This window comes from Melanostigma gelatinosum (genome assembly GCF_949748355.1).
Source record: "Melanostigma gelatinosum genome assembly, chromosome: 16".
NCBI classification, from domain to species: Eukaryota; Metazoa; Chordata; class Actinopteri; order Perciformes; family Zoarcidae; genus Melanostigma; species Melanostigma gelatinosum.
The window spans coordinates 15788959-15801490 of record NC_136649.1 but is presented as its reverse complement, the minus strand read 5'-3'; the positions used below and the strand labels follow the sequence as shown (position 1 = coordinate 15801490).

At 41.9% G+C, this 12532-nt stretch overlaps 1 protein-coding gene across 1 annotated transcript in view; it reads left to right on the top strand.

The window, feature by feature from the left end:
• The first annotated feature begins 1276 nt into the window (after positions 1-1276).
• The window catches only part of mboat2a (membrane bound O-acyltransferase domain containing 2a), a 40579-nt gene continuing 29323 nt past the window's right edge, over positions 1277-12532 (top strand). Inside the window, exon 1 of the mRNA XM_079286003.1 lies at positions 1277-1464. Within this exon, the coding sequence (XP_079142129.1) occupies positions 1381-1464 (84 nt within the window). The 5' untranslated portion in view covers positions 1277-1380. The remainder of the gene's footprint in view (positions 1465-12532) is intronic.

Below are 12532 nucleotides of genomic sequence, written 5' to 3'. Positions count from 1 at the left end.
GCAGCAACTTCAATTTCATACCTTGCCCTGTAACATTTATTAATATTTAATAAATTGTATTGATATAGCCCAATATCAAAAATCACAAATTTGCCTCAAGGGGATTTAAACAACTTCATGATGAAGTTGAATAAATAATATTCAGGGAAAGTAATTACCCTGGCTTTATTCTTGTGTTTAATGTTCTTCTTCTGTCTTACAAGAACAATCAAACTAAAAACACAATGTTAATGTCCAAGAACAGTGTATTTTTGACACAATAAATAAACTACATTGGTGTCCTATGGTCCATTGACAAAATACATGTGCAGCAACATAGGCTTTATGTCCGTGTCCAGATTGTTAAATGTCAATGTGAAGATGCTGAAGAAGTGCGTGGTCACCGTTTACAAAGAGCTCTTGATCTCTTTCTTTCATGCAGCTAAAACAGCAGCGCAGATTACAAGCCTCGCTGTTCACTTTTAACAGCCATCACTGGTCTCATTGTTAGTCGTTCCCTCAAATGAATCCTGCCAAATGGCCCACCTTACATCACACGTTTCTCCTCCTGCATGTGTGGAATGCTATAAATGTCAGAGGGGTGGGGCCTAACCGCACGCAGTTCGTTCAGTTCAAATTCAATTTGCCCTGAAGACTGTAAATCAAGACCCCCTTCCATTTCCAAAAGTGGGATTGGTTGATGGATTTCCCTTTCTTCTTACGATAGGTCAAAATAGATGGTTGTAGGCTATCGGAGGGCTGGGCCGCCATGCTCTCCACCACTTTTATTGTTATCAAAGAGACCGTGCTACCAAGATAGCTCACGTCCTACTCTACGACGATATTAACCATTGTCTCATTCCTGGGTAGCGTAACGTTAAAACATGTTAAACGTTGATGAGTATACACAAAATAAGTTAGCCAAAAGGTACGCATTATTTAGTTTCATGAACACAAAACATACCACTCAAGCTCACACCGGAAACGCTCCTTAAATTATTTAATCACCCTTTAAAACGAGAAAGTTAGGGATTTTCAAAACAGTTTTATCAGAATTTAGGCTGTTAACATCTAAAACGTTCCCCCTCGTCATAGTTGAAATACACATGTAAAAATTGTTTTTAAAAAACGTGACGCGTGAGGCCTTCTCGTCAACCCCGAGCTAAAATACGACGTCCGGTGTTCCTAACTGACGTCAGACGGAAGAGAAAGTGGTCAAGCGGTGACTATCTCGTCGCGGTTGTGCACTCTTTTGTTGGATGTGCGCTGTGGATGACAACTGTCCAGCCCTTCGCAACAACAGCAGCAGCATCGGTGAATTTATCATCGCAAACGCCGAGAGGGGAGTGAAGTGAACCGGAGAAGAGAGAGCGAGAAAGGATTTACGGACACCGACCGAGCATGGCTACCCAAACGGCTGCATCATGCACTGGATCCACTCTGTTGCAGCCAATCAGCGAAATTATCAATCTCCCCGTTGACCAGGTATGTTTTTAAAAAGAAGAATATATCAAATCCACGAGTTTTTCTGACTTGATAATGCATTTTTACATCCACTGTGAGTAGCTATCATAAGTGCACACAACGTTAGCAGCAGCTGATGATGCGCAGCGCTATTCTCTCCAACCGTTAGCCTATACAGCCTTCACACATTGCGGATTGACTAACGTTACACTACAGCTAATGCCTTTTGTCTCTTCCCATCGATGCACATAACCTAATCCAGCGGTTCTCCAACTGGAGTCCGAAAAAGAGAGCCCTTTGATCTGCTTTACATCAGATCACCACTGTAATCTGGATTAACGAGTTTAATTTCTCCAAACATACACTTGAAGTTAGCCCTGGAATAGTGTGTAAGTGACGTTATAGGCCGCAATGACCAGTGTTTCCCTTCACTGCTAGGATTACAAACTACTAGTTTGATGTAAAATGATCGTCATTTGTAATGACACAGGGCACCACCCTGTCTCTGTCTGTCTGTAATGGGTTGGGCAACCACTGTAGGAGAGATTAGTCTGGATTATATTAGCAAGTGATAGTTTTCTCAACTGGAATCCATTGCAAAAGTTTGTCTTGCAACTAGATGTGCACTTTCACATTCACAGGCACCACACCTAAACCACAGCACGTGCATGTATGCAAAGAACATTTCCATATCAATGATTTCATAGCTCACCAGAGCATGGAAGCTCTAGTCATGTCCGCCCATGTCAGGGTTTCTTCGAAGGGCTTCTAGGGAAACAAAACGCAAATATGAAGTGCCACTGTGGCAAGATAGAAATATCCCATGTTTACAATAGTGGTGGTTTCTTCCAATTACATTGTGATTTTGCTTGTGTTAGCATGGTGGAATCTTACATGTACCTTTTTATTTATTGTCTTGGTACCTACAATGTGTGAGCCACACACTAACATATCTTTGTTTTTGTTGTGGTGTCTCTTGTACTGAAAGAATGGAATTCAACTTAAAGTTATGTTTTCCAGTTTAGACTGAACAACAGGGAATCTACTCAAATTCAGTCTGAGTAACAATTTCTTGTATAGAGCCACAATAGATTAAACAAATAAAATAATGCTGGCATCATTATTTGCTGTGCACCGTGGCCCTATGTCACCAGTTGCAGAATCACTCGTTCGTGTCTTTCCTCTTTCCTTATCAGCATGAGGTCACATACAGATGAGCCTATTTCTTTCTCCTGCCGAGCTTTCTCGCATGCAAGGCTCATGACTCACTCCTCTCTTCCCGCTGGACCTCAGCAACGCCTTGTTGTGACCTGAGACTAGAAAGGTGTCTCTGGTGGGACGTGTCTATTCTCAATTGTGATAGTAAAAGTTTGCATGTGAAATCATATGAAAAAGTGAAATGTAATGTTCAAAATCTGGAATGTTGGTCGCCGAAGACTAACTTTTTGAAGTGACATGCTCTGCTTTCTCTCATAAACGCATTCTCTAAACTCGGCAAGGAGATCAAGTGCTTTCATCGCTTTGCCTCTAATAAGTGGAACAACCCCATCGTGTGAAATAGAAGTATAATTATTAGAATGATTATAACAATGTAATGTTTGTAAACACGTATGTGAGATCAAACTTGTGTTTTGATTAAGCTGCTGCATCTGCAGAGCACATCACTTTCAACACGATTACATCATTAGCATGAGGCTACCCCCTGGTTTTACATTGCTACGGTAGCTACAGAATAGTTATTAGCTATGTTTCTAATTCTCACCATTTGCTTGAGTCTGGAACCACAATTCTCAATCATCAACAATAGTTTTCACACGTTGCACAGCGCATTTTATGTCCAGACACTCGTCGTACCCTTTACCTTTTATAGCTTCATAGCACTGTAGTCGGAGAAAGCCAAGCAACTGCCATGCAGTAAAGCGAGGAGTGTCTTTTTGTTTATTGGAATATTTGAATGGACTCCCGGAGATTATCTCCTGGCTGTGCTTGGTTGTTTCTCTCTATTTGAATATAAGCCTGGGCCATACCCCTCTGTTGGACAGGTGTCACCCATGTGTGGTTTGTTAGCTTCCTGCCAACTGGGTGCCCCAGCTGTGTCCACACCACAGAAACCAATACATTCACTCGGATACAGTATGATCTGTGTGGCCCAACAGACACTGACACTCCTCTTTATGGAGCTGCTGTAGTGTATGTCGGACTGTATGTATCCCACGGGAGAGACAGGCCTGCGCACTGGCCTTGTGTCGGAGCTATAATGGGAGCTGTGAAATTTGAACTGACATTCTCCTTCTCTCTTCTTCTCTCCCTTTCTTTCTTTCTCTCTCACACACAGCCTGTCCCCTCTCAGTATCACGCCGTTACTACTTTGACTAATAAGTCCTCCTGCTTTTTCTGTGCACTATATTCACCCACTGCGGTTCAGGGGTCCTGGTATATGAAAGCTGTGATGTATGTAGGCTCAAATTACATCCGGATCCCAAGCTGTGTCTGCCCCGGATTTGCTTGTCTTGAGCTCTTTTCATCTGAAGGCCATGTACAGTATGAAGTGCTGCTCTTAGCCTTGAAGACATTAAGACATTAACCTGACAGTGTGCATCAAGGATATCCTTGACATTTTAATGCATCGTATCTGGCCCCCCCCCCCCCCCCCCCATCTCTAGCTTGGCACACATATACGTGTACTGCTGTTGTTTTTTAAACTACATATGCGTGGTAGTCGGTACTGATCTCAATCCCTTAAGGATTTATCATAATATTATGACACTTTGACACTATTAAGCAGAGCTGCGTTGCAGATTAGCTATTTTCAGGGGCAGCTTGTGACTCGATCGGGTCCAATTTCTTGAGTGGGACATTTACCGTCACTGTCGATGATGCATGTTAATATCGCACCAGTATGCTCTCCATGCTGACATCATTTGTGCTGTGCTGCAAGGGTTGATTTCCGGCCGGCTAAGGCATCATAAAGCATGATATCGAGTTTCAGACTGAAATCTGGAAAGCAGTTGACTCATACAAACTCATGCCTTGCAGTCATCAGGTGTTGCCTGGTTCCAAACATTGTGCTATTTATGACAGGAAATCAGAAATCGCCCGACTACATGACTCAAACAATCCCCCTGAAGTGTAAGAAACGTGGGTATTTTATTTATGAATTCAAAAAACAAGGTTAGAAGACTAGGTTAGCAACGTTTTCTCGACATTTAGCCATGTATTCATGATTGATCTTGTAAGTTTGGCTTCCTCTGGGAAGGGACTTTTGCAACTCATTTGTAGCATCAGCTGCGATGTCCTGCGGCAGCTGTTTCAATAAGCAGCAACTGTGCTCGCGTCATATCTCGCCACTGGCCTTTTCAGACGTATACAATGAGCCGTAACAACTAGCTGTTTGTTTTGCGCTGCTCTTCATTGTCTTTGAGTGACTGACACGCCCTTCTTTATTGTCAAAAGAGACGGTATACTGTATCTTTTGTTGGCTGTATCCAATGCTCCAGATAAAGGTGGTTTGACCTGATGAAGTTAACAGGAGGGCTCTCAGAAGCATGGCGGTGTGCAAATATCCACCGGCACCGTATTGTTTGCTTCACAATCCCCTCCTGATAAGATGCCGTCAATGATGGGTTTTAGACATTCAACTGTGAGGTTTCTTTGTTGTCAGTGTTATTTCTTTGACGTAGTTATAAATGGTAAATCTTTTGGTTCTCTTCGGATCAGTGGAGTCTGTTGGATGATGTAATGTTTTTACTGTCAGCAATAACCTTTTAAAAACATCTTGTCAGCTGAATATTGTTGTTGAGCGTGTGGTGCTACGGTATAATTTACTGGCAGTAAGCAAGCACGCTGGTTTTTGTAGCTCACACGTCCTTTTTTCGGTGTACCAATGATGTCTAACGATGCCGTTATAGGTACCGGCTCACAGTGTACACAGGCGGTGCTGCCGTGTGTCCTGTGGTCACAAAAGGCCTGCTGTACAATCGGTCTCCTGTTTATGTGACATTGGATTGCCGTTTGTCACAGTCGCCGGCCACGTCTTTTATCATGATAACAAAACCCCCTTTTGTTGTTGTTGCTGCTGCATTTTCCACCCGGCCATTGTACCGTCGGCCTCTGAGCCCACCCGGTGCCGAGGGTTTGACTCCCCAGCTTCCCTTTTTATCTGACAATAAAAAAATCATGAAAAAAAAAAAAAAAGCTGACAATTCCCTGCTGTCAGCGACGCACGTCTCGCACTGGAACACACCGAATGGCTGGGTTAAAATGAGTTTCACTGACGTTTTTTAATAAGTAGTAAAAAAATATGTACCGTCGAGGTGACTGTCGGGATATCTCTGGACCTCTGTCAAACCATCAGAACATGTATCTCATTCGTGCTAATGTCAACATTCTTATTTTTCTAAAGCGGTGGTCAGGTTTTGGGCAGCTTTGCCTGAAGAATGCCGACTTGGCTTCCCTCTGAGGTCCCCCTGCTGCTGGCTGAGTCCCCAAAGCCCCTGGCTTGGGACCGCTCAGCTGATCTCACTTTTTAAGCCCTCGGGTCTTGTCAGAGTTTCTCTGCCGCCCCCTTTTGTCTTTAAATGTCTCTCTCTGGGGAGTCTTATGCCTCCCAATTGATTTCTTTCCCCTCGGCTCTCTCTAATGGATCACTGCTGGCTGCTGCCGTTATTATAGTACACAATCGAGACGAGCGCGTGTGATTTCTCCAGGGGGATATGGAAAGACTTGGCTATGTTGTTAACATTACTGCGCGGTTGGCAGCAGGCAGCAAAGTAACGGCTACAAACGGATCTTCATAAAGGTGGCTTCGGCTTTATGATCATGTGTTTAATGAGGTTCGTCTGTGTGTGACATTTAATCCAGAGAGAAAGAAGCCTTGATCATGGAGGAAGAGTGACTGATAAGAAGGCCGATACAGATGTTTCAATTCAATAATTGGAACTTTATTTGTGTAGCCCAATATCACAAAACAAAAGCATCCTCTGTCCTTGGACCCTCGGCTATGTTTATCCAGCACAAATAGCATTGTGTAATACTTTGTCTGTGATGAAGATAAATATTCTGTATTGAGTGATTATGGTTCATTACGTAGTATTAGAATAGATACGCTTGCTCCAGGGATCCCTTAAAGCTTCTTAGCTTTAAAAAAAAAAAGGAAAAAATTGGTGTTTCTGGAAAAATGAAGCATGTTGTTGGTGTTTATTTCCTGTATCCTTATCCTGTGTTGTTAGTTAACGCATGATGGCGTGGGTTCATTTCCTACGACTAATAAATGCAGCCGTGGTATTGTAAAGCCAATAAAGTATCAATAAAATCCAAATGTGTTGTGCTAGCATTATGGAAGAGACAGAAACGTATTGGTTTCTGTTTCTTCATGCTTTGTCCCTTGTGATGGAACACATGGCCCGGCTCGCCATAGATAGGCAGGAAACTCTTTGCATCTGTCAACCATCTGCACTCTGAAGCGCTCTGCGTTGCCTCAAAAGTGGACACATGACTCAGCTTAATAACTCATTAGTTCCGTTGCTAATGGCGTGGAGTTATGAGGGTGGATTTTGTTTCTGTGCTAAAAAAGCCTGCAGTTTAATGTTTGCATGGCACGGCGCGTAGCCGGCACAGAGAACGTATTTTCAGGGAATCATTTTTAACAGCTTACAATTACAGGTCAAGCAACTACACGTATATATCATGTTGTAGATTAAAGGAAAATGCTAAACACGCCTTGAAGATTTGCCTCTGGGTATGATGGGGCCGTCCCCATTCATTTTGATGTATTTCTTCCTTTGTAGTTGTTAGGCATTTTACAGAAATGTGTTCGCTCTTCTGTTCAATTTCAGTGTCTGTGTGATCATGGGACTGAGGTCTATAATCTCTGATGTGAACCAGCTGCTCCTTTCTGGTGTATTCACTGTGCTTGGCCAGGAGTCCAATGGGATGAGGGATATGCATCCAAATGAGGGAGACATGAATATTTATTAGTGTGACTTTGCACTGTCACTTGTGATTCCGTTGAGGTAAGTCAGCTGATTCACCTTCACAGGAACAGATAGACTGACACATTCACCAGGCCTCTGTCACCTTACTGTTCAGTGGCTCTGGAGCATTGATCTTCCCTAACTACAAGTTGCGCTGTCGTTTGAAAAGTTCGGCCACTAAATGAGGAGTTGATCCGCGATGTTTACTCCTCGGGGGGCCTTCTGCGATTGATTCCCTTGAACCTTGTCACCTGTGCCACAAACGGCTGTATAATCCATGCTAAAAGCGGTGTACCACTCAAGTACAATTCTTACATGAATTATCTCTTAATGCCTTGCTGATTGTGTCCGGTCAACGAGGTTTCAGTAGTTTCCATCACCCACGGGTGCACGCCTGCTACTTCAGTGTTACTGATGTAATGACTCACTGAAGTGGTTTCGGTCTTCCTGATGCACTTGTTCTATCTTGTGAGGATGTGAAAAAGCGAGAGAGCTCAAAAACGTACTGCAAACGATTTAGAACAAGCATGCGTGCCCACAACCGATCTGTAATTGGTTAACTCATTTGTAACCCATTTTTAGCCGGTTAACCCGGCTGTGAATAACACACATAAACTCCAGACACAGTTGGGGAAGTAGATCCTGTCCGTCGTGACATACCCGAGCAGTAGAACAACCACAGAACATTCACCCAGTAACACTAGCTTAGCATTTACAATATTCTGAAAGATCACAGATCACAGCCTTTTGTGTCCTATTCAGATCTGATACTTTAGCATTATTGTGAAGCTTTGAGTACCGGATTTTGAGTGTATTTTTCACTGTGGATGATCAACACTTGCAACTCAGTACTTGACTTCACATTCTTGCCAGAGTGCAAAGTAATTTGTGGAGATCTGCCCGTTTAAAGGTCGTCTCCCCGCTCTTCGTACGTTTGCATATTCTGTGCTGTATCGTAGCAACTGACTGCTTCCTCTTTTCATCTAGTTTGTGGTTGCCAACGCTGGGAATAAGTTTCTTCTCTTGAATCGATGCCATTTCCCCTCTACGTACTAACTATTGTTACACAGTCTTAAGTCACTGATCACAACCTTCCTCTGTACACTCTTGTAGTACTGACATGTAGGGCAGAGTTGGTGCTTCCTGTAGGATATGACATGCTTGTGTTGTTGAAGGCCGGGGCTTCAGATATTGTGCTATTTGTCGAAGTGTTTTTCAGGTCAGTTTGAGAGCTACTAATGTGCTGCATTACTGGGCAGAAAAGGTGCTGCTCTGACAAATCAGTCCAGCTCTTGTGGCTGCAAATGAATGAAAAGAGTTCCCAAGGTGACTTCATATTCATTAATGATGCTTAATATTTCGAGTGTTGGTTCTTGCCTTTGGGTTTAGACCACAGAACGACAGAAGAAGAGTCCCATTAGAGAATGGACAAACTATTGATTTCCATTTTTATGTAAGAAGTTGAAAGTAGCTAGTTAAGCTTCTTCACCCTTTCATTCTCCCACCAATCCCTTGTAGACTGTGTTGTTTTTTTCCTCACCCCTTTAGAAAATGTACACTTTAAGTTTGTTATTCACAAAATGAGCAGGCTGTCATCTACAAACATTGAGCGAGTTATGGATGTTAGAAGAGAGGGACTGGTTTCAGTCTCAGAGGATCACGTTTTTGTGATCACAACAAATTGTACAGTTTCAAACCCTGTTTATTGAACCTCTGTCTTCGTCTGTTGATGGAGCTTCAGCTGTGGCCCCATGTCCACACAACAGGAGGGTGAAGTTTGGCTTTCTCGGTCCTGGTTAAGAACACAGTGACTCACTCACTGCCTGCTAAGCTGCCTCTCACAACACTTCCACCACCTACCATCACAGCATTAAAGTCCATGTTACTCTATATTTTTTGAAATGTAATTTCTGACTCAATTATTTGGTGTATTGATGTGTTTTCCTGGTCAAATATCGCTGTGGCATCATGATCAGATACAGGCGTATACACGTCCTTCACATGAAAAGCAATAGCTTCTTTCTCGACTAACCATCCAGTAGCGATGTTTAAAGGTATAGAAATCCGTCATGACAATGAACCCCCAAGGGAAAGACATGTTGCCCTTTGCAGATGGAGCAGAACAACTTGAAAAAACTTGACCTAATCTGTACAATCATCAACTTGACGCAGCATGTTCACATCTATCCTTCTAAAAATCTGCTTAAATGTCTTTGAATAACAACTGTGCAGGGGAAGAGACATGGGCAATTGGTGATGTCGTCACCCTGCTTTGACCCCATGTGTATCTTTTAGTTGTCTGTGTATTGGTTACATGGTGAGAACATACAGTATACTGAGCTAGCTGGGCACAATCCAGGATAAGAGTAGATACTTGCTGCCATGGGTATCCAGTGACCCTCTTACACATCGTCTGCTGGATTATGTAGTTATTCTTTTTCACTGATGTCACTCTGACACCCAAGAAAACAGCAGCAGTATCTGCCGGCAGGTCTGGGTTGGCTCCAAAGGGACCTCTGTCCCGCTCTCCTCGCAAGTCATGTTCTAGATCAGATGGGCTGTACAGCTGGCAGTTGTTTGCTAGGTTAAGAGTTATGTGCATATATCAAACAATGCTCCTTGTTTGTGTTTTTATGCATTCACATTATTCAGCACTGTGGAAGAGTTGTGCAGCACGAATATATCAAATAGACATCAGTCAGCAGTGATGTCGTTTTTCTTTGTTTTGTCTGCTGCAAAATACTGTCATTGCGGAACAGACTGAATCTTTCTTTCAGACCCACTTCAGACTATTTCCTAAAAAAAAACATATTTACATTCCCCACTCTCTGTGCGTCTCTGTGTGACGACGCCAGGGAATCTCTTTGCTCGGAGTCGAACATATCGCAGAGGGGCAAACAAAGTTTGTTGAGAAATTTAAAGAGACAGTACTAGAAAAATCAAAGAGACTCTCACGGATACACAGTAGGGTGACCATATCCATAACACCAAAAAGGAGGACTCTCTGCGGTATTTAGTGAAGCTGTGAATAATTGCATAGGACTCTGCCGTGCTCCCCCTCTACAATACAACTTTGTGTGATTGCTACATGATGTATGTGTAACAGAAGCGGAAAAAATAGTCTTAAAGAGTCAAAAAGTGTTTGTTCACAGTATTTGTATTTATTCAACATTGTGGTGTTTAAAAACTGACCACTGTGCTGAGTGCCATAAAGCATAACATTTGTGGACTTAAAATGTACAAATTAAATCACAGGTCACATAAATAATAAATAATAAACGGATAAATGAATGTTTTAAAAGCATAAAGAAAACCAAACAAATTTGGTTAACATTTAACGGCTCAAAAAGTAAAGAATTTCTAAAGTGATTCAGTCTATTGGGGACTTGTGTGCAGTGTCTTTTTTTTCATCAGACTAATTTGTACATCTGCAGTATCAAGTAGTAGAAAGAGGTATGCAGAATGTCTGTACTTGAATGCACCAGTTTGAATGTTATCTGTTCAACTGATGGTTGCTGTAAAACAAATAATTAATGTTGAAGTGGAAGAGGTATTCAGATCATTTTCTGATGTCAGGGTAGCATTACCACAGTATAACAAATGTAAGTCCTGTGCAATGTTCCCTCTAATTTTTCATGTGTCTGGGCATACACACAAGCTCCCTGAGCACACTGAGGACCACTGTGAGCAACATCAGATGTGCACGCTGTGGCCACACACCAGTATCACACCTGTTCAAAACCTTGGATCATAGCAAGTTACATGGCTTATTAAAAGAATCAAATTACAGCAGCAATTTTCACTAGTTTACTTTTAATATAAGTGATTTGACAAACTTTAAAGGAAAAAGACAAAAATCTTGTTGTTCATGAGATGTGTAGTATGTTTTATGTGAGAGTCCTGCTTGGCCATGGGAAGAGTCTTGCTTTGGCCTGTGTGAGGGTCCTGTTCTGGAAGAAATGATACATATACACCTTTCAGACATAACATTTTGTTCACATTAAAACATTCACATTTTGCACAATGACGTGTGCTGTAGCTTGTGTGATACAGTGTAAATTCCTGTAACTCTGTCTGTAAAATATGTAATTACTCAGTTTTTTATTATCATTTCTACTACCCATAAATTATCTAGTAGTAACATAATTTAATGATTAATATCCATAAGTAAAAAATCTTAATAAATGTCACTAGAATATGCACAAATCTGACTTAAATTTTACCTTATTTTTCACGTCTGTCCTTCTCACTTCTCCAATGGTTGTACACTTTGTCCAGGTTGATGGCTTCGTCTGCTTCTTGCTTTGACTTTATGTCGCTGCCCGTTCGTTTCGCCATGATAAGGGGTTAGCATTTGCGTCTCGTAACTCCGCCGCACTGTTGTTAGCTAGCTAACCTGCACGGCGCGAATGGGCAGGGCAATAGTGTCAATGCTATGATTGGCTGCGTAGCGTAAGTGAACCGAATCGTATCATTGGCTGGACACCTGTCACTCACTGAGTTACGTTGCAAAATAGTACAGAAAACAAAATTATTATTATTATTATTATTGGTTTAATTGATTAGATAAGATTAGGACTAATATTAGATATTAATTAATACGTTTATGTTGAATTTTATTTTATGCGCTGCATAGATTTTCTTGTGCGCTGAGAATGTGCGAGCAGTGCGCGATTGCTCAAGCGCGCAGCTTAGAGGGAACATTGGTCCTGTGTAATCCTACACCCAAGCTTTGTGCCACATATGGACAGGGGCGTGCTGGAGACATATTTCAGGGCGCGAAAAGAGACAACCAAAGCCAATCGGGCAAAAAACTATTGTCTAATAGGGACAGTTTTTTTTCTGAAATGTCACCTTAAAACAGCCAGTGTAAGAGAAACTTCATCACTGAAAACAGTATTGAACTTTGGCCTTGGGACCTTTGTTGGTCACAGAAAAGCTTTGTGCAGCTTTTCTGTGGAATAAAAGAACACAGTGATACGGAATACTAACATACTAAAGAAAAGGCAGTAAATAATATCCTCATAAAAAATATATATTCCAAAAACAACTGTAGACTGAGCCAAAAAATATTTCTAAAGTGATTCAGTCTATTGGGGACTTGTGTGCAGTGTCTT